This window comes from Argentina silus (assembly GCF_951799395.1).
Source record: "Argentina silus genome assembly, chromosome: 1".
Lineage (NCBI taxonomy): Eukaryota > Metazoa > Chordata > Actinopteri > Argentiniformes > Argentinidae > Argentina > Argentina silus.
Window position 1 is genome coordinate 15,005,127 of NC_139655.1, and position 27,761 is coordinate 15,032,887.

Genomic DNA, 27,761 nt, shown 5'->3' on the forward strand with positions numbered 1-27,761 from the left:
GATGGGATCTTTGCAGCAACAAAAAAAAAAAAAAAACAATAACACTCCAATTGTCTCATGGTTCTTCAAATTGTCATTATTTATTTATTTTATAAATGATTTAAAAAAACCATCAGCTACACTAATAAAAACGTTATTGTCCTCACATTGATGAAACAGCCAATAATACAAGAAAGGCTACCAACCTAGAGAATGGGCACATGCTGTGAACATTTTCTGTAGCATGATAAATGCCTCCATTCTACACGAAGAAGCTGAGTAATCTATACAGCAGTGGAGGCTGGTGGAGGTAGAAATCTGAGGACAGGCACATTGTAATGCCGGGAATGGAATGAGGAATGGTATCAAACACATTTCTACCTCCACCAGCCTCCACTGCTATATAGGGAACCTCTATCTACCTCTATCTCTTAAACCAATGCAACCTATTTAATCAGGATAGGCAAAGGTTGTTGAGTTTATTGATTAATGAAAGTAGGTAACACTTTATACTTTAATAGCTTATATTATACACTTCATGTTTTAAGTTTCAAGTTTATTGTTACGTCTCATACACGAGTGCAGGGAGTAAAATTATTGGGCTCAGTTCCATGACAAAGCAGCATACAAAATACAAATAATACAAATAATACAAATAATACAATAATACAAATATGCAAATACGCAGTAGTGCAATGAGATATGGACAAGACAATTAGTGACATAGTACAAGTAGTACAAGATAAGTGAGACAGTTGGACAGTAACGATTGTTGGACACATAAGACAATAGACATGACACAATTTACAGTATAAATAGCAAGTAAAAAAGTAAAGTGGGTCAGTGGAATTGTTATTGTTATTACACTGTGCCGATGATGTAAGAGGTGTTTGTTTAAAGTGACTGTGTGCTAGTGAAGTGCATTCTGTGGGTGTGCTGGGGGTAAAGTCAAGAGTTTGAGGTGGGCTTGTTCATGAGCCTGATGGCCTGGGGGAAGTAGCTGTTGGTGAGCCTCTGAGTTTTGGCCCTGAGGCTCCGGAGGAGGCTCCGTCTTTTGGACGGCACCAGTTCAAACAGGCTATGGTTGGGTTGGCTGGGGTCCCTGATGATCCTCTGGGCTTTGCTGACACATCTTTTGTTGTATATGTCCTGGATGGAGGGAAACTTACATCCACTGATGCACTCAGCTGTCTGCACCACCTTCTTGAGGGCGGTGCAGTTGCTGTGCCAGGCAGTGATGCATTCCATCAGGATGCTCTCGGTAGTGCCCCTGTAGAAGGTCCGCAGGATCTTGGGCCCCATGCAAACCTTCCTCAGCCGCCTGAGGTGAAAGAGGCGCTGCTGTGCCTTTTTCACCACCTGATTGGTGTGCTCGTCCCAGATGAGGTCGTCGGAGATATGGATGCCAAGGAACTTAAAGCTGTTGACCCTCTCTACTGCGGACCCGTTGATGGTGATAGGGTCCTGTTCCCGGCCTTTCTTCCTGAAGTCCACCACCAGCTCCTTGGTCTTGTCGGTGTTGAGAGTTACAATTGCACTTACAGATGTTGTAATTACTATTGCAACAACATTGTCTTAGCATTTGATTTGTAGTTCAGCATTCATTTATAACAGTGGAAATGGGAAAAGTCTGCTTATATCAGAAACACAATCTCAACAAGATCAACACGAGCAATCAAAATCTAGAGTAAAATTAAGTGTGATACAATGATTCCAGTCTATATAAATGTTTATTTATTTTTTTACAATTCTTCAGCTTTTTGGTAATTATATATTTAGTTTCAGCACAATTATGTTAGGGTTACGCTCAGTGATGTAACTGAATTACATCAAGAACGAACTGGAGATATGACAGACAGGTCCTAAGGACCTTTATTGTAGACCTCAAAGAGGACCTTTATTTTGAAAACGTGCAACAAACACCGGAAGACTTTGGTAGACATTGCAAACTGACCGTTAAGCTACCTCTGTCTGTAACAACAAGGTAGATTGCCCAAAAGGTCGTTGGGAATTTTATGATCCAATCTTCAGAGGTTAGACAATTACATAGCAAATTATAATAAAGCCGACTGTGTCATTTTATCAGGTAAGTGACTAAAGATAGCTCTCACTAAATTAATTAACACTGTTAGCTAGCTAGCTAACTAACTAGCTAGCATAGCAGCTGAATTGAAGAACGTTTGGTGGAATACCGGTTATTATTATATTAATGCTAATAGCTAGAAATGCTTCAGAAGTGGTTACCTAAACAAAATAAACTGCCGGTTGGTTCACACTCACAGATATTTGTAGTTAGTTATCTAGCTAGTTAGCTAGCTATCAGTCCAGTCAGCTCTCATGATTGTGTTCTGTTTACATTCAGCTAACGTTAGCTAGCTAGCTTGCTAATAATGTAAACAGTACACAATTCAACACTCAACCAAGCAGCAGATGCAGCTAGCTAAGTGGAAATACTATATCAAAGTCGAAGACTTTGCTGACTTCTCACAATGTTTTTGTTAAGTCGAGGAGTGACAACCTCTCAACAACAATGGAATAATAAATGAAGAAATGCACCTGAACATAACAGTGTCAGCTGTCTTAAATACAATAATAAAAACATCATCATTTATTTTCGTTACAACTGAAGCAGTTATATCTAACAACTGCTGGCCAACAAGAACATCTGCAACACAACTGAATATGTTCTGAATATGTTCAAATGTGGACTAAATCTGTCTCTGGGATTTTCACACTGAGCTAAAGGTTAACAAATGCATATGTGAATTGGAGGTTAGCTAGCCCTGGCCTAAGAAACTGCAATGTGAAAAGCCCTAATATGCCTCACCCCTCGCCCTGTCTGGCCTTGCCATAATCATATTCTGATTCCCTAATAATGTCTAGGGAGGTTAGATGCTGGGATTGATGAAGTATTCAATTTCAAACAGTTATGCCGTTTCCTGGTTTGTAAATAGTCTGCTAGACCCTCCTCTTTTCTGCCTAGCCTCTATTACACTCTCATTAGGAGAGATGTGAAAGGAGAGAAGAGAAGCTCTCTCTTCTGCTGTGATACAATAAGCCAACATGGCTATGGGCAGAAGGCATTCTATTGGAGGCATCAAGGTGAGTAGCTTGAGCAATGTAAACTAGCTAAACTGTTTATCCACATACATTTGGGAGGTTAACTGCTCTGATTCAATCAGTGGTTCCTTTGACAAATGATTGCCTTGATTGATTGATCAATGTTTGACAACATTTGATTCAACATTTGATTGCTAGATGTGTCTTTGTAACTGCACTGCATCAATATCAGCAAAGAATCAGATTATAGAAGTGAACTCAAACTACTCACCACAGCTTGGATACAGCATTTTGCTCTTGTTGTAAGGTATTGTGGCTCCATCATATTCACTTGTTGAAGGTCCTCAGGGAGAGAAGGTCTTAATTTTGAGGTCAAGGTGTCGGCTAGAAGGTTGTTTTTCACTCACTCAACTTCAGTGTTCATCTATTCAACGCTTCGTTTCTCATTTAGCTAAATTACATTATTCACCAGCCAGGAAAATCGCTTGATTTCTTGACTTGCTGATGTTACCTATGATGAGACCTTTTTGAAAATGTTTTCTCTCCCGATATATTCTAACCTCTCTTTGGCTGCCATTATGACTAGTCAGTCTTCCCCATGCCCCTTAGATAGGCTGAACCCTTCTAAATCTCACATGATGTCATACATAGCCTCCCTTGTAGCAGACCCAGTTAAAGTGTTTATGCTCTCTACCACAGCCCAGTTCACCATGAAAGAGGTCCTCTGTATTGGTAGACAGTGAGCTGTGTGGGCTGTTTGTCAGGATGCTTGCTGCAGACTGGACCATATGACTGAGTGTGACTGTGTCCTCAGGCTGTCCCACCGCCTGGCTGGAGTCAGCTGGTTGACATACAGTCCTCAACTCAGGGAACTGTGAGGCATTGAGTTGAGGACTGTGTGTCAACACCAAACATTTTGTCTGTCTCTATATCTTGTTGTTCCAATGAAAATCATATGAAGGCTTTGGCATGACAACAATAGTCAAAGACGTTGGGGTAAAGCATTGCACAGGAGGCAGGCAAAGTAGCCGTAATACCCTTTAATGACCCATTGTGTCCCTGTTTCTCCCCCTCCCCCGCCCGTCTCCCCCTCTCTCTCCCTCCACACCCCCTCCCTTCCACCTGTCTCCCTCTCTTTCACTCCCTCCCCCCAGCTGACCGGCAGCGTCATCGGCAGGATGAGTATGGAGGGGGGAGGCAAGCCTGCCAAGGTGGGCTCTCTGGTGGAGGTGATCGGGAAGGGCCAGAAGGGGACTGTGGCCTATGTTGGTGCCACCCTCTTCGCCACGGGCAAGTGGGTTGGTGTGATCCTGGATGAGGCCAAGGGCAAGAATGATGGCACAGTGCAGGGCAAGCGCTACTTCAACTGCGAGGAGAACCACGGCATCTTTGTGCGCCAGTCCCAGGTAACACACACACACACACACACACACACACACACACACCATACACACACACACTCAGGATTCTCCCCAGGATTTTTAAACCAAGTGGCACTGAATTCCATTATCAACACCAACTCTCATTTATTCATGACAAAATGGGCTAAAAATACAGCTAAAACTCTACTAACTAACATAATAATGCTTTCAGTTTTTTGCTTTCGGTTTTAACAACAATGTCATTGGTGATCAAAGATAGTTACTCTATCATTACTAAATATCAGTTTCATTTGCTCTGAAATGTTTACATAGTGGTGGAGGCAACCCGACAAGGTGGTGCAGAGCTCTTCTTACATTCTTTGGGAACAACCCTACACACACACACACACACACACACACACACACACACACACACACACACACACACACCATCAGTCCAAAACAGCTGTAAAATAATTGTGATTGTCCCCTGTCTTTTGGAGTGGAAGTGTAATGGATTTCTAGATGAATAGGAGAGTGATTCATTGGGGCTTATTCCTCTTTCTCTGGGCAGATCCAGCTGGTGGAAGATGGATCGAGTGCCACCTCTCCAGACACACCGGAGGGAGCAACACCCAAGTTCCCCAGGCAGAAAGGTTGGCGTCTGTCACTCACAAAGGCAACATAGCCTATTACAGACTACGTGTGTGCATGTGTGCGTGCGCTGCTATACATGTGCGTGTTTGTGTAATAATGATCTGATCTGCTCTTTTCTATCCTCTTCTCTTCAGACATTCTAGAGAGTGTAAAAGAGACTCCAAAATCAGTCAAACAGGTAATCACACAAACAGAACACTTGCATCACAGCTCCTGTCCTCCTACATGTCATACATCTTTCACAGTGAAAGAAAGTAAAGGAGTGAGAAGTCTACAGTAATCGGATGAAACATACCTGCCTTACAAAGGGTCTCAGAACCCTAATTCAGACGACAGAGCTGAGGCAGAGCTGAGCTGTACTGCACTGGGCTCGTCTGGTGATGTGCCCACCATCGCTGCTGAAACAATGCCAGCACAGGATGGTTTCGGGTCGGACCTGTAGTGTGTAAAGCCCAGAATAGGATGGCAGATTTTGGTTGTGTTGATACCCTTGACCTACAGTAGAGTGACTGCCAATGAAATCGTTACAAGATCCTTTGTTGTTGTCCTCTGTGATTTCTACCGTTCCTCCCTCCCTCCCTCCCTCCCTCCAACCCGTGACAGACCACCCTCTCTTACCTTACCTATTTGTCTATGTATCTCTCCTCCTGTTTTCTCCCAAACACCCATTGCAGACGCCCATTCTAAAGAAGGTATTGATATTTAAAACTAGCACATCATGCTCACTTATTTCGCCATGGTGGTTGCTTGTCAAGTTTACTTTCACACAACACAACATTTTTGCTTTGTACTAGGAGGACATTTTGTTTTCGCATGGCAGTCTTTCGGCTTCTTTTTGAATGTATTATACTACTGCTTCATTTTGGCTGTTTCCTGTCCCTTTTTTTTAATATGTCGTCGTCAGTGTGTTAATTCCATGTCACATTTGGGAGCATGTCACTCGTGTTGGGCTGTTCTCAGTTGAGTATGTACAGTTCCAGGCACAAGTCTTTGTTGCATTGTCATGCTGTTGAGCCTCCACTTTGGATCTTATCATCACAAGTCATTTTGTCACAATCACTTTGCTCTTGTAATACTACAGGTATGCATGGCTTTAGCCTTAACTTCACCCACTAATCTGCTAACTCTCTGCTAATGTTATTAAGTTGTAAAGAAAGAAAATATTTGAACAATTATGGTCCTGCATTGAATATTGCCTAAATACTGATTATAGTGAATACAGTAATTGCTGTAATAACGATATCCCTGTGTGTGTGTGGTAATGCACTCATATGTGTATGTAGACTAACGTTAGCTAACCCTGTTTCTGCTTGTGCTGCTAACTGCTGCCCTTGCCTCCTATGCTGTGTGTGTGTGTGTGTGTGTGTGTGTGTGTGTGTGTGTGTGTGTGTGTGTGTGTGTGCGTGTGTGCGCGTGCACGTGTGTGTGTCCGTGTCCATATCCTCTATCCTCTCTGCAATTATCCCATCCTCCTCCAGTCCACCTCCCGTCGTACTAAGGTGAGCTTGCTAACAGCAGACAAACACAGTCAGGCAAAAGGGTACCGGTAAAGAGCTCATCCATCCACTCACCTGTTATACCATTACACTTCATACTGAGGCAGAGTAAAAGCTGTGAAACAGTCAATTGTGTTCAGGCTACAGCCTGGGGCCCTTATGTACAGTACTGTAGCCTCAATGTAACATCAGATACACCACATGAAAACAGCGTCGGTGGAGGAGTGTGTCAAATTATTTAGCGTGTGGGGACACTCCTGGCCCAATGTCACAGCATAGGCTAAGAGTGTAAAGATATAGAATGAGTGTGTAAAGTTATAGAATATTAGTGTGTAAAGTTGTTAAAGAGATTATCCTCAGGCAGAGAGCAGCAGTTCTACCAGCTAATGGAGTCTCTATCACATACGACAGTGGAACACTCCAACTCGCCTCTCATCCGCCACCTCCCTCCCCTCCCTCCTCATGGTATGTCCCTGAAACCACCTGTCTGACCCACCCCAGGAATGGTCCACTCTGGTCAAGGAGGGGTTCCTGGAAGAGGTTGCCAGTAGACACAGTGTCTAAGGGCGACTTCAACCAGTAGGTGTGAGCACTGGTCTTTCATGACTTTAGTTATCTAGGCCATAGGCCAAAAAACTACAGTAGATTTTGTCTTAGTTTGATGAATCACACTAAATAGTGACTTTATTCTACCAAAGCATTGGGAGGCAAAAACTAAACTAAATGCTATAGTCTACCTGCTAGACCAGAGTTCACCTCTCTTGGCACAGTTCACCTCTACCAGTCTTTAGTACTGTAGTACCATAGCAGCAACACAGCAGGGGAGGCTGATGGAGGTAGAGTTTGAATCCATTCCTCATTCCATTCCATGCATTACAATGTGCCCATCCTCCGATTTATGCCTCCACCAGCCTTCCCTAGGGGTGACCTATGGCACGAGAGTGTCACGAGAGTGTGGCGTTCTGTTTGTCACCTGTGCCAGGCTGTTTAGCACACCAAGTTGGTTCACACGCTACATGGTCATCTGAGTTCACTTGGTGATGGGCAACATCTCACTTTGATCACCAATCGCAAGGAGGGACTCTAGGGGGTCTCAGTTTCACACGGATACAGTTTTATTGTACACATGCTTTACCTTTATCTCTTGATTTCTCTACTCATCTCCACCCTCTTCTTCTTTTTCTCTCTCCCTCATCGTCTCACTCCCACTTCTTCCTCTCCCCTCCCCCCTCCCTCTATCCAGACCCCTCGGGCCTCAGCAGGTCTATCCAGCTCCCTGTCTGGGGATGTCAGCGAGGCTGGCCTGGCTACCCAGACTGCACTGGGGGCTCCTGTCGTCCCCCTGCCCAGTGGCTCTCCTGCTGCAGCTGGAGCTCCGCCCCCAGCGACCCCTAGCAAGGTCAGTCTACGACCCCGATCAGATAATTATCTTAGGGTATGATGTTGTTATCTCAGGGTGGAGTAGGTAGGAGTTTCGTCCGAACACAGATCTAAGGTCAGATGTGTTTCCCTCTCTTGTGGGTTTAGGGAGGGTAAGCTGATCCTAGATATGTGCGTAAGCCAAGGGCAACCTCTACCCATCCATAAAGTCCCATAGTAATCATGATGTACTTTCAGTTGTCATGTACTACAAGTGTCGTCTGAATGACTGTTTCACCCATGTGTCATTATAAACAGGGGGAGAGTGTGGTATCAAAGCAGGTAGGGGTACAGTACAGTGCCATGTTGCATGCACAGGTTGGGCATGTCAAACTAACAAACTCAGGCCCAGTTCCAAAACAAGCTCTAGACACTACACCCAGACAACACTTAGCCCCGTCCCCTTGTTGAACTGAGAGGATCTGATTAGGTTGTAAGCACACTTCTAAAAGCTCCACTTAGTCCTCTAGGAGGATAGATTGAGGCCAAATCTCAAAAATATTTCCTTGAATGATGATGATAATGAAGGGAGGAACCCCAGACCTTCTCCTCCATTAAGTTTTCAGGAGGTGGCAAGATAGAAGAAGTGAGGAATCAAGGAAATACTTTTGGCATTTGGCCTGAGATTCTAGCTTATTGCTTGCAAATGCTTACACCCATCCAGTTCTTTTATGTCTACGAAGGACCATCAAGAAGTGTTTAGGGGCTAGGGCTTGATTTGGGACTGGTTATTAGAGTCTTTGTGGTGTGTTTTGGGAATGGTCCTCCTCACTACTTCTGCACTTCCCCTGGTGTCCCCACAGAGGGCGATATTAAGGCTCTGTATTTCTATCATGTCATTGATTAATGCAGTGTGAATCTTTATTAAGTCACGGTTCTTGGTGGTGGGAGCATGTCTTTCAGTTGTGGTGTGTGGGTTCCCTAGTCTATGGTGGGTCCTCCTGATCACTTCCCAGCTCACCCTTTCTCTTGACAGAAAATGTACTTTCACTGTTCTTCCCAACTGATCACACATCAATGGAGACATGTTGTGAAAACCTGTGTGCCTTCTTTCTCTCTCTCTCAATGCCTCTGTATTTTCCTTTTCTCCATATCTTTCTTTTCTTATCCTCTCAATCTCTCTCTCACTGCTTCCCTCTCTCTCTGCCCCCTCTTCCACTCTCTCCTCTCTTCCTCACCCTACCTCTTGTCTCCCCCTCTTTCTCTATCACTTCTTGCCTCTCTCCCTAATTCTCTCCCTCACTGCCCCTGTATCTCCCCTCCCTCTTCCCCACCTCCAGGAGGAGGAGTCCCTGCGGGGCCAGGTGAAGGACCTGGAGGAGAAGCTGGAGACGCTGCGTATGAAGCGGACGGAGGACAAGGCCAAGCTGAAGGAGCTGGAGAAACACAAGATCCAGCTGGAGCAGCTGCAGGAGTGGAAGAACAAGATGCAGGAGCAGCAGGCCGAGTTGCAGAAACAACTGAAAGAGGCCAAGAAGGTACAGTACAGTTACTGAACAGGGGAGGCTGGTGGAGGTAGAAATCGGAGGAATGGAATGAGGAATGGTATAGACATGTTTGATACCATTCCTCATTCCATTCCATGCATTACAATGAGCCCGTCCTCCAATTTCTACCTCCACCAGCCTCCCCGTTACTGAACCACTGTAGTAAAAAGACTTAAAGAAGAATGGATCTCTATGGGACAGAAGGGGGGCGGTGCCTCCACCACTGCCAAGCTCTGCTTTCCACTGTCTGCAAGAATTTCCCTTCAACCGGTTTCAGTGGGAAAGCTTTAGAGGCAGATTTTTGGGGGAGCACAGCTTGACCCAGCTGACTATAATTAATATACTGTAGGCCTAAACACCATGTCAGATCTAGCTTTCCTTACAATACACCCATAATCATCTGTGGTCTCCTCAGGACGCCAGTGAGGCGCTGGAGTCGAAGGACCGCTACATGGAGGAGATGTCTGACACGGCGGATGCCATCGAGATGGCTACGCTGGACAAGGAGATGGCGGAGGAGAGGGCGGAGTCGCTGCAGGTGGAGGTGGAGTCTCTGAAGGAGAAGGTGGAGGAGCTCACCATGGACCTGGAGATTATCAAACATGAGATCGAGGAGAATGGTCAGGATCATCACCATCATATATTACTTTTTATTTACTTGTTTCGTTCCAGAAAAAGTCTCTGTCTCACACCACTCATGTCTTCAATGTATTGTAGGTGATGCCTTTTACAGACAAATTCTCTAATTCTCAGTGTTAACTCATTTAGTGCCGAGGGTAAATAAAGTTTACCCAAATTGTCAACATTCTAGAGTGCCAAGGCTGACTTTGATGATGATAAATGATTGTAGCCAATCAAAGTATTGTTTCCCGGAAAATACCAGATAAAACACTTAATAAGGCACTCTAGGTGGTGAGTGTGCCCAGAATGCTTTGGCAGTTAGTGAGTTATTGACACCAACAAAGGAGAAGCACTGTTATTTATTTAACCTTTATTCCAGGTTCATTTAATTGAGATACAATCTATTTTTCAAGAGAGAACTGGTCCATCTATATTTATGACATAATTACAGTTCACACAGGTTCACCCACTTGAGTCAGTGATGGGATGTGTTTACCTTGAATAAGGAAATGTATTTCAAGTGTAATAGTCAATGGTGTTTATATCGATAACATGAGAACAACTAAATGGCTAGTATGCAGAGAGCACATTCAATATTACATGGCAAAGTTGACACTACTACCTTGATCTTGAATATATGTGCTGCCTATTTATAGTGTTCACGTCACGTGAAACTCAAGTCTTCTGAATTGTGGAACAAAACACAATACAATTGTTGCTGTCTCTGATCCCTCCAGGCTCTGACGGAGCTGCCTCCAGTTACCAGGTCAAACAGCTGGAGGAACAGAATGGCAGACTCAAGGAAGCTCTGGTCAGGTATGACAAGAATAACTCACCATTGTTTTAGTTGTCCTTACTGGAAAAGAACAATGTATGAAATGAATAGTGTCATAAATAAATTGTTTGTAATGGCTCTGTGTGTTCTTCAGGAAATATCATAGAAGTGTTTTCATTTTACAAGCAATAGCATTCTGTACCAGGGGAGGCTGGTGGAGATAGAAATCTGAGGATGGGCTCATTGTAATACAAATTACTACCTCCACCAGCCTCCACTGTTCTGGGGTGGGTAAGCAGCTTTAGCTGAGGTGTACTGTATCTCTCTTCATGCCTCTCAGGATGAGGGACCTGTCAGCCACAGAGAAGCAGGAGCATGTGAAGCTGCAGAAGCAGATGGAGAAGAAGAACGCAGAGCTGGAGACTCTGAGGACCCAGAAGGAGAAACTACAGGAGGAGACGAAGCTGGCTGAGACTACCGTTGACGAGCTCAAGGAACAGGTGGGTCAGAGTTGAACATACAGTATCCAGGGTGTTTTCCCCTGATACTCTTACTTCAGCTTGCTCTTTCGGGGAGAGGTCTGGGTTAACTGTATATATGTCAAATTTGATAGATTGACTCACCAACCTATTGATTGGCCGTGTGTGTTGTGTCCCAGGTGGATGCAGCTCTGGGGGCGGAGGAGATGGTGGAGACCCTGACGGAGAGGAACCTGGACCTGGAGGAGAAGGTCAGGGAGCTGGAGGAGAAAGTCAGTGATCTGGTGAGTCTGTCAACAAGTCTCATTCTGTTAATATGCTTCAAATAGTCAGTGAATGTGTCAGTTCATTATCATCATGACCTTTGACCCCTCACCCCTCAATCGTCCCCCCCAGGAAGCCATTAATGAGATGAATGATGAGCTGCAGGAGAACGCACGGGAAACAGAGATGGAGCTGAGAGAGCAGCTGGACCTGGGCGGGGCACGTGTACGAGAGGCCCAGAAACGTGTGGAGGCCGCCCAGGAGACTGTGGCTGACTACCAGCATACTATCAACAAGTACCGCGAGCTGACTGCTGGCCTACAGGTGAACACACACACACACACACACACACACACACATCTGTTACAGTCTTGGGTTTTATGTGTGCATGTAGTAAAAGTATGAGTATGTATCTCACATATTGTTTCTTGTGTGTGTGTGTGTGTGTGTGTGTGTGTGTGTGTGTGAAGGAGGCCAACAGGGAGCTGACCAACCAGCAGAACGCCAACGCTGAGCAGGTGCAGCAGCCTCCTGCAGAACTGTTTGACTTCAAGATCAAGTTTGCAGAGACCAAGGCTTACGCCAAGGTAACACACACACACACACACACTCAGATAGACTATACACATTAACAGTATTTAGAGTGACTTAAATGTGTGTATGGAAGACTAATAACCTGTGTGTGTGTGTAGGCCATTGAGATGGAGCTGAGGAAGATGGAGGTCGGTCAGGCCAACAGGCAGGTGTCTTTGCTGACTTCCTTCATGCCTGACTCCTTCCTGCGTCACGGAGGAGACCACGATTGCATCCTGGTGCTGCTGCTCATCCCAAGACTCATCTGCAAGGTGTGTGCGTGCATGGGATGTGTGTAGTGTGTGTACTATGTTCAGCAAGTAACCTCATGATTCGACCTGTATGGTGTGTGCTTACTTTAAGTAAGTGTGTCTGTGTCTGTGTCTGTGTGTGTGTGTGTGTGTGTGTGTGTGTGTGTGTGTGTGTCTGTCTCTCTCTCTCTCTCTCTCTCTCTCCCCCCCCCAGGCTGAGTTAATCAGTAAGCAGGCCCAGGAGAAGTTTGATCTGAATGGTAACCCAGTGGAGCGGACAGGGATGAGGGGACCACCAGGAGAGCAGCTCAGCTTCGCCTCAGGACTGGTCTACTCTCTCACACTGCTACAGGCCACTCTGCATAAATATGAACAGTAAGACACTATAGTATCTCCCCTACACTATCACACTCACTGTTACAGACCACTCTACACACCTGAACCGTTAGGATTGATACTCTACTTCTCCAACAAAGGGGAGTATTGGAATTTACTTCAGTTAACATGAGCTATATAACATTGAACATTTACTCTCTCTTTCTCTCTCCCTCTCTCTCTTTCTCCTCCTCCCTCCTCTTTCTTCTCTCTCTCTCTCTCTCTCCCCCCTCCTCCCTCTCTTCCTCCTTCCTTCCCTCCCTCTCTCTTTCTCTCCCCCCTCCCTCTCTACCTCCCTCCCTATCTCTCTTTCTCTTCCCCCTCCCCCTCTCTCTCTGCCTCCTTACCTCCCCTCCTCTGTCTCTACCTCCCTCTCCTCCCTCTCTTCCTCCTTCTTTCCCACCCTCTCTCTTTCTGTCCCCCCTCCCTCTCTACCTCCCTCCCTCTCTTTCCCCACCCCGTCCCTCTCTACCTCCCTCCCTCTCTCTCTCTCTCTTTCTCTTCCCCCTCCCCCTCTCTCTCTGCCTCCTTACCTCCCCTCCTCTGTCTCTACCTCCCTCTCCTCACTCTCTCCCTCTCAGAGCTCTGAATTGTTGTGATGTGGAGGTGTATAAGAGGATGGGAACTCTGTACTCAGAGATGAGTGTTCACGAGCGCTCTCTGGACTTCTTCATTGACCTGTTGCACAAGGACCAGCTGGACGAGACTGTGCAGGTGGAGCCACTCACCAAGGCCATCAAGTACTACCAGGTACTACATACACACACTTCATGATGTACACTTTCAACAGTGATCACATACTTGATGACAGTTTTTACACTCAGTGTTGAATACACAGACTTGACAGATGCTCATACACACACACACACACACACACACACACACACACACACTCTCACACTCCCAAAACCCCTCTAAACAAAAGGTCAGGACTGTCAAAAAACCCAATGCCACAGGAAGTCTTATAAAATGATGATGCCAATTGAATCTGTGATTGACTGCTGTTGTCTTCTACAGCATCTGTACAGCATCCACCTGGCTGAGCAGACTGAAGACTGCACTGTGCAGCTGGCTGACCACATCAAGGTACCCCCCAGTCTTCACTAACCTCTAAAGGACTGAGAACAAGACTATTAAACCTATATGTAGGCAGGGAGGTCCAACTGAGACCCAGGTCTCTTTTGTGGAGAAGCCCTGCTTTACAAACATGGATCAACCAAATGTACATTCAGAATTACAAACGTAATACAGTTCATTAACTACATATCTATTACAAAGTCAGTGTACACAATATAATCAATGAAGCATGTACATTCCTTGGGTGGCAGATCCTTTATCAAAGTCTCAAACTCAAACTGACTGAGTGACACAAGAATTTAATTTAACTTTGAAGATGTGTGTCGTCTTCTCTAGTATCTTCTGAATCGTTCACTGTATTAGATACAGGTAAGAGTATCATCATTCTCTTGCCCAACCACTTGTAGGGTACGGTATTACATCCTTATCCACAGTAGTCTTCTGAATTCTGTAACAAACCCCTGAACTCTGTTGCCCTTTAACCCCTGTGCTCCAGTTCATCCAGAATGCCCTGGACTGCATGGGAGCGGAGGTGGGCCGTCTGAGGGCCTTCATGCAGGCGGGTCAGGAGGGGGCGGACCTCTCTATCCTGCTCAAGGACCTAGACACTTCCTGCAGTGACATCAGACAGTTCTGTAAGAAGATCCGGCGCAGGATGCCTGGCACTGACGTACCTGGGGTACCCGCTGCACTGGCGTTTGCACCACAGGTATGGGGGTGGAGCTGTATGTATGTATACACACACACACACACACACACACACACACACATTAAGTACAGTATGGTATGTATGTAAACACACACAGACACACACACACACACACATTATGAACAGTATGGTATGTACGCTAACACACACATACACACACACACGTTACGAACAGTATGGTATGTATGCAAACGTGCACACACAGTAAGAAGCACGGTACAGCACTGCTCCAGGGAATAGAGGCACCTTTATTGTGACTCGAGGTATTGGATGTCAGTTGAATTCGGTTAGATGTGGGAAAGCGCTGAAGAACCATTGTGTCACACACACACAAACAAACATACAAACAAGTGGATGGACAGGACTTGGGGAAAAAATCAACACCTGCCACCCACCAAATGCACTAGATTTTGGCATTGGCGGGTAAATCTGTCAATCTTACCAGCCACTTTGGCAGGTAACCAACAAAGGTTCGCAAATACTATGCTTCAATTTAAAAACGAAACTGGTGTGATCTGCAATTATGGTCACTGTTGATTCATTTGTGTCAACACTTCTGCTGCTCCTGCCTCCTCCAGCTGACTGTAACTGCTGCACATCTCACTCAATCACGCTTCTCCTGACTTTCAAACAAACCCGAGTCGATGAGTTTTCTTAGTTACAACATCTCTGGTTACAACCTAAAAGTAAAATGATGCCCTGGACAGGACCATGCCAAAAATCCTGCCTCTGGTTTAGCTATTTGTGAAAAGGTGGGGACTGCTCTGTGCCAGTGTGTGATTGACGGCTGTGTGGCCCAATGGCAGGTGTCGGAGACGCTGACGGACTGCAGGAAGCAGCTGACACGGGTGGTTGCCGTGCTGCAGGAGGTGGCGGCGGCGGGGGCTCAGATGGTCGCTCCCCTCGGGGAACAGGAGGGGCTCAACGCCCTCAAACTGGAGGATGTGGCCTTCAAGGCTATGGAACAGGTACACTGACCGTAAAATGACCACACCGACCACAGACTCAATATAGACTGACCATAGACTCACTTAAGACAGACAGTATGTTTACCATTAAATGCCCATACAGTACATGTCAAGAAATTGTTGAGTTTCTGTTTTTTGTGTTTGTTTATTAGCTTTGCATACGGTTGTAAGGTACCTCTTTGTTTTGACATATCCCTGTGATGTTTGGCTGTGCACACACACACACACACACACACACAGGTGTATGGTGCTCATGGTTTGAACCCCCACGAGTGTCTTCGCCAGTCCTGCAGCGCCGTCATCGCCACCATGAACAAGATGGCCACTGCCATGCAGGAGGGAGAGTATGATGCTGAGAGACCCCAGGGGAAGGTATGAGACTCTGGAAACCACTCATAATAGAGGAACATGTTGCAGAAGAACAGCTGCTACCAGTAATCTATTTTTAATGGAGCAGGACTGCTCATTTTGGACATTTCCTCTCACTCCTCATCTGTGTTGAACGAGTAAATTAATGATTGTATATGTGATTGAAATGGAGTAAATCAATTCCCTCTCTATTCTCTCTAGCCTAATGTCTCTCCTCCCCCCTGTCTCCCCCCTTTGCTCACTCTTTTCCTCTGTGTCTCCCTCCCCCGTCTCCCTCTGTCTCCTCCCTCCAGACCCACCCAGTGGAGGCTCGTGCTGCGGCCCTCAGGGCTGAGATCACCGATGCAGAGGGTCTGGGGGTCAAACTGGAGGACAGAGAGACCGTCATCAAGGAGCTCAAGAAGTCCCTCAAGATCAAGGCAGGAACTAGTCTGACACATGCACACACGCACAGTTTATCTTGTTCTCTAACACACACACACACACACACACACACACACACACACACACACACGCACCCTTTACAGCCCCTCACCCTCCTGCCTGTCTCCTCCCAGGGTGAGGAGCTGAGTGAAGCCCACGTGCGTCTCAGTCTGCTGGAGAAGAAGTTGGACACCTCCACTAAAGACGCAGATGAGCGTGTGGAGAAGATCCAGACCAGACTGGACGAGACGCTCGCCCTGCTCAAGAAGAAGGAGAAGTACGTTAATTCTGAGATAGTCATGGATAGTACAAGGATAACTAGTAATGTGGGTTGGAGGCAGTACTCTGAAGTATCAGGCCTCTACTAGGGGAGGCTGGTGGAGGCAGAAATCAGAGGACCGGCTCATTGTAACGCATGGAACGGAATGAGGAATGGTCTGTTCCATGCATTACAATGAGCCTGTCCTCTAAAGTCTACCTCCACCAGCCTCCACTGGCCTGTACAGTCAGAGGACTGTGTGTACTGCATAGTGTACTTGTGTTTACCCCCTCTTCTCTCTCCCTTCTTCCAATCTCTCTCTCCATAGGGAGTTTGAGGAGACCATGGACGCCCTGCAGGCAGACATCGACCAGCTGGAGGCAGAGAAGGCGGAGCTGAAGCAGCGTCTCAGTAACCAGTCTAAGATGACCATCGAGGGCCTCAGGGCCCCGCCCGCCTCCGGGATTGCCTCCATTGTCACCGGAACAGCTGGAGGTGAGGCCCTCACACACCTCTTATACCTCACATTCACTGTAACACACACACACACACACACACACACACACACACACACACACACACACACACCTCCTACTCCTATGATGAATGAGATTCAAAGGTTATATGTGTATGATGTTAATGGGGTAGTTGTGAGTGTGATATGGTACAGTATTGCGTGTGTGGTACAGTATTTGACCCTTTCCCCCCTCCCTGTAGCTGGTCTGGCCCCAGGTGTACCAGCTCTGGCTGGGCCCATGCAGGTGGTGGACTCCCCCCTCCTCAGACAGCAAGTGGAGGCCCAGAGACTGGGCATCAAACACCTCAAGAACGAGAACAACCGCCTCAAGGTCAGAACACTGAACACTGACTCACCTCTGTCTGTGTGTCTGTCACTGTCTCTCTCTGTCTGTCACTGTCTGTCTGTCCATGTTTATTATACAGTGAATTGATAGTTTCTCTCTCTCTCTGTGTCTCTAGGCAGAGAAGATGAGGGCCCAGTTGGCCTCTTTGCCTCCCCTCAACATCCCCAAACTCAACCTGCCCAACGAGGGCTCCATCCCTCCAGAGGGGCTCAACGGCACCCTCTACCGCAAGACCGACCAACTGCTGGGCACCCTGCTCAAGATGAGCGCAGGGGTTAAAGTGGTGGACATCACTGGGAAGACAATGGGTCAGTGTGTGTGTGTGTGTGTGTGTGTGTGTGTGAGAGCAAAAACGGACAACAGTGTGTCATCAAATATTCACTACCGATCTTCCGCTGCAGATTGAAAACCCATCTCTTCAGGCTACATCTTAACAGTCCTTCCTAAGACCTCTTCACCTCCACTACCCTCCCTGTACTAACCCTAACCCCAACCCTGGAGACCTCTTCACCCCCACTTCCCCCCTGTACAAGTTCTCTCCTGTTAATAAATAATTTAAAATTCTGGCATTATGACTGCCAATGGCCCCTGGTGTGAGCATTGATTACTTTGTCTTATGATGACTGTTGGATAGATGATTCACTTACTTAAACAAATGTATTTGTTGTAAGTCGCTTTGGATAAAGGCATCTGCTAAATGCCATAAATGTAAATATCTTACACAGATCATGGATGTGCATATTCATGTGTGTTTGCATGTACAGTAAGCATACTGTAAATGTGGCATTTTTGTACATATCAGATCATCCCTTAAAGGGACACTTCACTGATTGTTTACATCACATTCATTATCTACAGGACCATACCAGTGTCTACATATGTGAAAACATTATCTATGTTCTATAGTCAAAAAGATGATAGGTAGTTATTTTTTCAATTCAGTGAGTTTCCAGCGAGTGCATTTCTGGCTGTAGTTCTTAAAAATTCAAAACATTTTTACCGTCAATGACATCATAGGGGGAAATTTCCTTAGTACCTTTTCTCTCATCTTTTTTTACTACAAAACATAGGAAATCGCTGTTTTCACATATGTAGACACTGATATGGTGCTGGAGACAGTCAATATGATGTTAAAAATGGAAGTAATCATGAAGTAACGCCTTTAATGCTCTCTCTCCCTCTCCCACAGCCAGTGCCAGTTCCCAGCTCCTGGAGCAGACAGCCAGGCTGCAGACCCTCAGCGATGCTCTCGACAAACTGAAGGTGAGCTCAACCTTTACAGAGACCTTTCCTCTCTTTCCTGTTCCTTCTGTCCCTTCTGTCTTTACTGTCCATTCTCTCTTTCCTGTTCCTTCTGTCTTTACTGTCCATTCTCTCTTTCCTGTTCCTTCTGTCTTTACTGTCCATTCTCTCTTTCCTGTTCCTTCTGTTCCTTCTGTCTTTACTGTCCATTCTCTCTTTCCTGTTCCTTCTGTCTTTACTGTCCATTCTCTCTTTCCTGTTCCTTCTGTCTGTACAGTTTATCCCTCTCAAACATCTCTCTCTCCAGTCCACACTTCAGTCATATTTACAGATGTTGTACATGAAGTTGATCTCTCTATGTCTGTCCCATGTAAGGTTCCCCAAACCTGCTAACACCCCCCCCCCCCCCCCCCTCTCTCTCTCTCTTTCTCAGGGTGAAGTGGCGGAGCATGTCATATCTCAGCATCCAGGAGCAAAGGTCTCCTCTGACTTCGCCACCTTCCCAGTCTCCTCATTTGTCAAGGTAAGAAGCAAGGCCTGACTACTCTAATGATACTACCAAGCCCCCTCAACCACCTCACAGGGATGGTCTCTACACTCATGAATACCCTCACAGAATATAGCAGGGGAGGCTGGTGGAGGTAAAAATCGGAGGAGGGGCTCATTGTAATGCGTGGAATGGAATGTGGCATGGAATGCTATCGAACACGCGTTTGATACCATTCTGTTTTATCCCTTTCCTCATTCCATTCCATGCATGACAATGTGCCCGTCCTCCGATTTCTACCTCCCCTGTTTTACAGAACACAGAAGAGACAGTGTCTCATAGGGGTGTAACTTTATCATCCCTGACCCCCCCCTCGTCTGTCATCCCTCTCAGGCAAAGGAGGAGAAGCAGGGTGGGACGGTGTTCGTGGGGCGTGTGGCCATCCCGTGTGCCCGCGGTCAGGAGCAAGTACACCGCATCGTCCTCTCCCAGCAGCACCTGCAGCAGGTGCACCGCCTCCTCATGGCCTAAGGCCCGCCCACCTACCAGCCTGCATGGCACACCATTGGTTGATAGCAGGCTCCTCCAGTCAATGCACGGGCATACAAATACACAGAAATACCTAAATTCTTTTCACTCTCAACTCAGTCCTGTCCATTTCTTATTGTTCCACGGAATCTCTCAGGATCGAATTGACACCACACACTACCTGGCCAATGGTATTACACCTCCATGCCAAAGAGACACACAAGTGTTCTCGTCTAGTTATAAATGATACTGTATACGTCAGACATTCAACATGTTGTCAGACTTTCTTTGTTAAAATAGCCTTTGAGTATTGTGTAGGTCTGGGATCACTTGACTCCTGAATGTTGCATTGTGATCTGTTGGTTTTATACAAGTCTGACATTTAAAAATCTACATTAAATAAAAGTACATTTTGAATTGGTTGGGTGGACTGATGATTGGGACAGCACGAAATAGTTATAATTTGGGTAAATGGACGATAGCACAAAGTTAATCCCTGTATTGCACTTCATGCCTAATATGTTTTTGTCTTTTCTTTTTTCTGTGGTGATTTTTTTTTTTTAAACTATTTAATGTTCACCTGTGTATACTATACCAGCAGGCAGGACCAAGCTAACCATAACTCACCACTGAAATAAACTATGTTAGTCACATGTAATGCATGGTAGCTTTGTCAATGATTGAGGGAAAGGACATTTGCTTGAGTATTGTAATGCTTTTTACTGTAATGTAATATTCTCGACCGGCTGTTTCAGGCTATTCAAATGCAGTTCCACTGCCAATTCAAACATTGCTCTCTGATGGCCTAGTTCTGTTGGAAATAGAAAGCTAATGTTAAGGTATTGTACAATGTTTGGGATGTTGGAATAAAAATGTTTCAGTTTATTAGAAGCTTTAGGTTGTGGAGGCATCAGGAAGTGAGCTGTATTTGCTTGTGTAACATTCCTAGCCAGCTGCCACTGACCTCTTCTGTAGGTGGTCCTGACCAGTGGAGTGGTTTTCTACCTCCACCAGCCTCCACTGGTCCTGATGGTTTATCATCATGGGTACTAAATGCTATATTTCATCTCAGTTATGTTTCATGCAAGCTGAGGTTCTGTTCTAAAGTCCACACTAGCATACCACTTAGAACGAATGGCCAATACTGTTCATTTCCTTTGTGTAAGCATCTTTGGATCTTAAAAAAGCACTATATAAATTCAATGTTTTATTATTAATACCTTGCTACATTGTGTAGTATGATGGTGTGGATATTGGAATGTAACCCAGAGTAAGCCATTGAATGTTCCATCAGACACGTAGCCTACCTGTAAAACTGTTCAGCTGTTGAACCCAGCTCATACTATGCTCCTTTGGTTTGAAGTTAAGCACTTCGAACATGAGCTACCATCCAAGGTTGCTAATTGAAGAATACTGGGTTGTAATGAATGAAGAAGATAGCATTTAAGTGTTTTTTTTTGTCTCAAATTCACAATAAACAAATTAAGGTAATTTGCAGACAATCTCCAAAGCCATTATAATTCTACTGTACAAGTGAAGTTTCTGTAGCATTCTGTGTAGGACATTTACAATGCAAATGTGTTGAAACCAGCAGACTTGTGTGCTGTTCATGAGTGCTTGCTGTACCTACTTTGACTAATATCTTCTGTCTGAAACAACATACCAATAAAGTTTTCTTACTACGTACCACTCCACTTGTCTACGGTGTCAACCAATGTGTATTATCATTTATTTAAAATGTCTCATTGTCAATTAAGGAGGTGATAAGGAAGGCCCTACCCAGTATTAGTATAGTGTTTCTAATAAAATGCTCAGTTAGTGTGTGTGACTGTGAATATGTATGTATGTATTAGATATTCGCGTTACCGAGCAGTTGAACAGGTGTACCTAATAAAGTGCTCCGTGAGTGTATATACACTCACCGGCCACTTTATTAGGTACACCTTGCTAGTACCAGGTTGGACCCCCTTTTGCCTTCAGAACTGCCTTAATTCTTTATGGCACAGATTCAACAAGGTGCTGGAAACATTCCTCAGAGATTTTGGTCCATATTGACATGATAGCATCATTGCTGCAGATTTGTCGGCTGCACATCCATGATGCGAATCTCCCGTTCCACCACATCCCAAAGGTGTTCTACTGGATTGAGATCTGGTGACTGTGGAGGCCATTGGAGTACAGTGAACTCATTGTCATGTTCAAGAAACCAGTTTGAGATGATTTGAGCTTTGTGACATGTGCCAAAGTGTCCTCAAAGTGTGCCAAGAAAATATCCCCCACACCATTAGATATTTGCGTTAACGAGCAGTTGAACAGGTGTACCTAATAAAGTGGCCGGTGAGTGTGTGTGTGTGTGTGTGTGTATATATATATAAATATTTCAATTCAGAATTATTGCAATTGAATGGGCATTTCATTTTCAATGATTTCAAAACTTAAAAAGCCTTTAATTCACACAAATGCCATTGCATTCCTCGTGTTCCTAAACATACACACAACTGTGACCATTTAGGAGGAAATCAAGCAAGAGAATAACATCCTCGATACAGCAGGAATAAAGATACTTGACACTCAGAAGAGAGAGCAACATTGCAGCCTTTCAACATAAATATAAAAATCATAAAAACAATTAGCTAGAATTCAAGAGCAACACACTGTATAAAGGTGAAAAAACAGGGAGGAGGGTGTTCAGGAGAGACTTGAGATCAACGCAAGTTCCAAATCTCATTTCTAGCACCCTACACACATTCAGTGTTCACAAATCTGAAAGGACAGGATAGATGTAAGCAATAGTATTACAAACAGCCCAAGTATGACTCGACTTTCTACGCAGGTACTAGGCAGAGAAATGAAAATGAGCCAACCTATGTCCATTCAGATCTATGAGCACTGTAGAGATATGACCTAAGGGAAGAAGGTAAGGAAGTGAAATGGAACCAGACCAAGGTGCCGCAGTCAGTATCGGTAGGGTGGATGGTAGCAATGGGGCCTGAGGGAGCTAGCGTGGCGGGTGTAGGGGGGGGCGTCGTGCTGCTTGTTGTGTCTCTTCCTCATCACATAGGGGTTCTCCGGCCAGACGGAGGTGGGGTGGGGGGCGCTGTCGTAGGGTCTCATATGGTAGGCTGGCAGGGCAGGTCTGAAAGTCCTGTCTGGAAGAACAAAGGGAGAATTGTAAGGAGGACACAACACACTGACTACACAGTGCAGACTGACAGCAACTTATTCACTTATTCAATACTAAATCATATCAGCATTTTATCTCCTTACTGTAGATCTGAGAGCAATGAAGCCTGTGTGTGTGTGTGAGAACCACTGACAGTTTCAGTTTAGAGTGCAACAGCCTTGACTCCCCCACCAGGATGTGTGTGTGTGTGTGTGTGTGTGTGCGTGCGTGCGTGCGTGCGTGCATGGACCTACTGTTTCTGACAGGCCAATGATGGTCTAGTGTCTCTCTGTGGACCAGCTCTGTCTGCCTACCAGGTGCTGGGGCCTCAAAGCTGAAGTAGCCCGCTCCAAACATGGGACAGGAAGGCAGAATGTCCTGGTAGAACTGCTCTCCGTAGCCGCTGTACTCTGCCTCGGGAGGCCTGTAGGGCTGGGAGGAGGACGGGGCTGCCGCTGCTGGGCGGAAGAGAGGGGGGGGACCACAGTTAGTGTTGCTCATCCTCCAGTCTGCATCTGAAACACACAAGGGCTGAATTCATCATCTGAATTCATCACTCATCATTCAGAGTGTGATGACCTGTAGGACGGCCATAGGCGTGTCCCAACCCACCGCCTTCCCACGACACTAATGAGTCACATGACAGACAGGATCAACACACACTGGCATACAATCCCAGAATACAACGTTCACCCTGACGGATGCCCCGGGATACACCCCTAAACCGCCAGTGGTACAGAATGTTTACGTAGACAAAAACGCCAAAGCTGTAGGACTGAGGATGTGTGACTTCTTTTTCCAGATACTGCAGAAATGCTTCATCCCATCTACATGGATTCAACTGTTGCACTGTACTGGACATGTCATTTGCGCCCCCTGGTGGCTTTGTCAGGTGCTGTGCAGAGAGTGGTGTGAATGAGGGCTAGTGGTTGTGCAAGTTAAAACCAGTCTAGGCTGGTGGAGGTACAAGTCATATGACGGGCTCATTGTAATGCATTGAATAGAATGATGAATGGTATTAAACACGTCTTTGATACCATTCCATGCATTACAATGACTGTCCTCTGACTTCTACCAGCCTTCCCTGGTGAAAAAAGCCTAATTCCATTTCACTGCATAGCCAGTCTCCATGCCCCCTTGGGTGCCAACAGATCTGAGAGGACTAAACATTGGTTAAAGCAGTACGGCAGAAGCCCCAAGTAGTCCTTCAATAGGCTGTGTACTGTAGACTTCTGCCAAACTGCTTTTATCCCCACAAAGTCACATATCTGCAAACACTTGAAAAGCATGGGCAAGAACAAGGGGGCTAGGGACCGAAATGGAACCGGTCCCAAAGGGGGTGCACTCTTGGCTGGGCTCCCCGCCTCCGCCATCAGACCTCTGCAGCTCATCCAGAATGCTGCCGCCCGTCTGGTGTTCAATCTCCCCAAACTCTCCCATGTCACCCTCCTCCTTCACACCCTCCACTGGCTGCCGGTAGCAGCTCGCATCAGATTCAAGACCCTGGTGCTCGCCTACCAGGCGGCAAAGGGAACAGCCCTACATCCTAATCTACACAGTGTGTAATTGATTCCTATGCAAATCAGAGACCCTATAAAAACAAAGATATGAATTCCAAAATTACATGAACTATTATCCTTGCATTAAGATGGACTCAATTCAACTTATTGAGTGATTTGTTGATGACATTTTTGCATTTTAGCTAATTTTAAGAGTGTCATAGCAAAGGGTCTGAATACTTATGTACATGAGGCATTTCTGTATTTCAATTTTAATACATTTACTGAAATTTCAAAAAACATGTTTTTGCTTTGTCATTCTGGGGTATTGTGTGTGGATTGATGGCAAATTCTTTTAATTTAATCCATTTTAAATTGAGTCTATAACACAACAAAATGTGGAAAAAGTGAAGGGGTCTGAATACTTTCCGAAGGCACTGTATACTGTACCCCATACAAACCATCCTGTGACAGTCATTACAAAACTGAAAAGTGAGGATGAGGAGAGGACTCACCTGCATTTTTGGCAAAGCTTCCGTAGACATGCTGCTGTTCTGTTTGATCAATGTGCTCTAGGAGTGCAACAATTAAAGGGACAGTTCACAAAAATGTCAAATTTACACTTTTGTATTGTAATACTGACCAACAGTGGAAGTGGTGGTTGTGTGTGTATGCTACTGAGTGTGTATGTGTGCGTGCATGCGTGTATGCTACCGAGTGTGTGTGTCCTACTGAGTGTGTGTGTGTGTGTGTGTGTGTACTAACCGACAGTGGTGAGGGGGCAGGGCAGCACCACGCCCCAGGCCTGTGCAGCGTGCTGTAGCAGCAGGGAGGTGATGCGTCGGTGGGCCAGGGCGTTCCAGTGCACGCCGTCCTTCATGCGGTGCTGCAGGCTGAAGCGGAAGTGGAAGTGCAGGTCCAATACATCCATGCCGTAGGCGCCTGCCAGCGTGCTGCCGTAGAAGTTGGCCTCGATCACGTCATCGCGTAGCGTGGGACCCATGTGCTCAATCTGATTGGTTAGATGGAAGAGTGGGGGGGGAGTACAATGTTGCATTACATGTCGTCATGGTCACCGCCGTTGCCGTGGACATGACCAGTGCTGAAATCTGTGAAGGGGCATGAACGAGGGCAGACTGAAGGGGACAACTTCCTCAAATGAAACGCAGCCCAGGTGACCTACCTCGGGTACTAGGAAGCCCCCAATGATCCTCTTGCCCAGTGGCATGGTCATGTTCCACATCAGGAGGCAATCGTGAGGCAGGATGCTGTTCAGCTTCTCAAAGAACTTGTGCAGGTTCTCCTTGTAGTCTGAGGCCCAATTAGGGTTGTACCTGTGGTGGTAGGGGGTCAATACATACATATACTGTTTAGTACATACATATACATTTAGTGTTGTTCCTGAAGGGTAGGGGGGTCAATGCATATACTGTTACAATAAACCATTTAGGGTTGTTCCTGAGAGGTAGCGGGGGGGGGGGGGGTCAATGCATATACTGTTGGAATAAACCATTTAGGGTTGTTCTTAGGGGCAAAGTGTTCATTTAGGAGGACTGTGTGTGTGTGTGTGTAGTCACCTGGAAATGTCCCACACACAGGAATTGACGATAATGATGTCGGGTTTGAGGCCGTGTTGGAGGTCGTCCAGGATGCTCTGCATGTAGCGCGAGTAGATCCTGGTCAGAAAGTAGAACCGGACCAGGTGGTGGTCCGAGCGGAACTGACGCACCTCCCGGTACTCCGTCCCGTTGTTCATGTGACCCATACAGCCACCTTCGACCAGGTGGTCCTCTTCAAAGCTCATCTCTCCCTGGAGGGACAATGAGTGAATCTATCAAAGGTCTGTCCATGAATTCTCTCCTCACCTTGATTACACTTCCTAGAATAGGCAGAAAACGCATCAGGAGGCTTGCTATTAGGGACTAATATGGGACTCGTATTCGTAGAGTAATGACATTTTTGTGACCATATCAATGGTTGATTGATGAGAAATATACAAATAGATATGTTTGGAGTAAAATCAACCCTTTAAGACAATGGTGAGAAGATGATCCAAGGGGAGGAACTACAATGCTTTTTTGAGGCGAGGAGAGGGGATGAAAGTAATCGACAAAAGACTTGAGTTTCACCCAATGGAATTATCTTTATGGCTGTATAAATTAAGCCTTTCTTCCTCTCTTCCCTGGTTGTATTATATTCCTGCTTGGTTGGAACAACAGCATGAACCCAGCTGGTGAATGATTACCTTGCTCTTGAGCTGGGACAGAGTGAGATATCGGTCTTTCTGCAGCAGGACCACAATGTCCTTGTATACTGAGCGCTGAACTGTAGAGGGCAAATACTGAACATCAAACATTTCTAGAAACTCCTTAAAAACTGTCTTCACTAAAACAACAAGTGGTGCATTTTGACTATATCAATGTAGTCAGCTGTCAATTTCATTGTTCAATGGGTGCGTAGACCTGTCCATTTGGGGTCCTTGGCAGGTATGAGAAGTTCGAGAACTACTAGATCAGAATCTGATTGAGAAAGTTATACTTACTTGAGTCCCCCAGGACTACCACAAACTTGTTGTGTAGAAGCTGGCTGGCCTGGTACTGGCTCACACACTTCATAGTCTCTCTCTGTTTATATAATAGAAACAATATTGATTCGTAGATAATACTTTGGGAGTGAAGACAATGGTGTGATCGATTACCGAGTTCATAATAATCATTATGGAAATGTATATTACTAGGGCACTTCAGTCGTCAGCATACTAGGTAATGTTAGCAAACCACAATTGCCAAATGAAGTAGAATTGACCTTCTTCAGCTAGCTAGCTGTTCTCAACTCAATTGAATTTAATACTGTAACTACACAATTCAATGGAGTTGTAAGAACAGCTAAACTTGACTTCGTTGAGCCAACTAACATAATCAGCTATATCATAAAGCCTGCTGTATACGTGTCTGGTGGTCTGTCGAGGGCACACACTTACCATGGTTGGATGACTGGTTTTGGTTTATCAAAAATAAACTTTGATTGATGACAGCTGGTTGAACAGGAGGTCCCTGATTTTAAGTATTGTTAAATAAGCCAATTCAAGCTCTTGAGAATTATGGAGCGAAAACACCTGGCTGTCAACCCTTGGAACTGAGTTTAAAACAATTATTGAGCTGTTTGAGTGAATGGATAATTTCACGTGATTCTACTGCCACTGAAATCCCCGTCTTTGTAGTGAAAAATGTCGACTCTAGGCTCATTCGCATGCTAATCAGCTAGCAAGCTTTTTTTTTATTTTTATCATCAATTTGCGCCTGTATTGCTAGCCAATAGATAGCAAGAGAGAACAACTGAGAAAACGAATTCAACCTGTCCACAAACATTTGTTTCAG

At 45.5% G+C, this 27,761-nt stretch overlaps 2 protein-coding genes across 4 annotated transcripts; one reads left to right on the forward strand and one right to left on the reverse strand.

The window, feature by feature from the left end:
• Positions 1 to 1,915: 1,915 nt before the first annotated feature.
• dctn1a (dynactin 1a) lies at positions 1,916 to 21,416 on the forward strand. Of its 3 annotated transcripts, XM_083679993.1 has the most exons (30): positions 1,916 to 2,065; positions 4,194 to 4,445; positions 4,975 to 5,056; positions 5,192 to 5,235; positions 6,536 to 6,556; positions 6,965 to 7,018; positions 7,797 to 7,952; positions 8,231 to 8,254; positions 9,253 to 9,450; positions 9,875 to 10,079; positions 10,818 to 10,896; positions 11,196 to 11,355; positions 11,514 to 11,618; positions 11,731 to 11,922; positions 12,069 to 12,185; positions 12,291 to 12,443; positions 12,637 to 12,797; positions 13,379 to 13,547; positions 13,815 to 13,883; positions 14,371 to 14,583; positions 15,390 to 15,551; positions 15,792 to 15,923; positions 16,214 to 16,339; positions 16,478 to 16,620; positions 16,931 to 17,097; positions 17,320 to 17,450; positions 17,581 to 17,773; positions 18,655 to 18,728; positions 19,141 to 19,230; positions 19,588 to 21,416. In XM_083679993.1, exons 2-30 carry the CDS (start codon positions 4,218 to 4,220, stop codon positions 19,723 to 19,725), a joined length of 3,786 nt encoding a protein of 1,261 aa, XP_083536119.1. In that variant the 5' UTR covers positions 1,916 to 2,065; positions 4,194 to 4,217; the 3' UTR covers positions 19,726 to 21,416. The 3 variants fall into 3 exon arrangements, with proteins under 3 accessions (XP_083536119.1, XP_083536120.1, XP_083536121.1); XM_083679994.1 differs by lacking the exons at positions 6,536 to 6,556; positions 6,965 to 7,018 and adding an exon at positions 5,732 to 5,749; XM_083679995.1 differs by lacking the exons at positions 6,536 to 6,556; positions 6,965 to 7,018.
• A 1,261-nt stretch (positions 21,417 to 22,677) lies between these two features.
• Positions 22,678 to 27,002, reverse strand: fam113 (family with sequence similarity 113; the record flags this gene model as incomplete). The annotated part of the gene is made up of 8 exons (XM_083672381.1): positions 26,927 to 27,002; positions 26,630 to 26,709; positions 25,962 to 26,194; positions 25,568 to 25,718; positions 25,150 to 25,396; positions 24,900 to 24,956; positions 23,200 to 23,343; positions 22,678 to 22,871 (listed from the first exon to the last, which is right to left on the reverse strand). The coding sequence occupies exons 1-8, from the start codon at positions 26,997 to 26,999 to the stop codon at positions 22,678 to 22,680; spliced, it is 1,179 nt and encodes a 392-aa protein (XP_083528507.1). The 5' UTR covers positions 27,000 to 27,002.
• Between the last annotated feature and the right edge of the window lie 759 nt (positions 27,003 to 27,761).

What these genes read in the sequence shown, in the direction of transcription:
- dctn1a (XM_083679993.1), top strand. Translation starts at nt 4,218, where the DNA reads ATGAGTATGGAGGGGGGAGGCAAGCCTGCCAAGGTGGGCTCTCTGGTG. An exon ending in CAAGTTCCCCAGGCAGAAAG is followed by an intron (nt 5,057 to 5,191) that starts GTTGGCGTCTGT and finishes TCTTCTCTTCAG; the next exon opens with ACATTCTAGAGAGTGTAAAA. An exon ending in AGCTGACTGCTGGCCTACAG is followed by an intron (nt 11,923 to 12,068) that starts GTGAACACACAC and finishes GTGTGTGTGAAG; the next exon opens with GAGGCCAACAGGGAGCTGAC.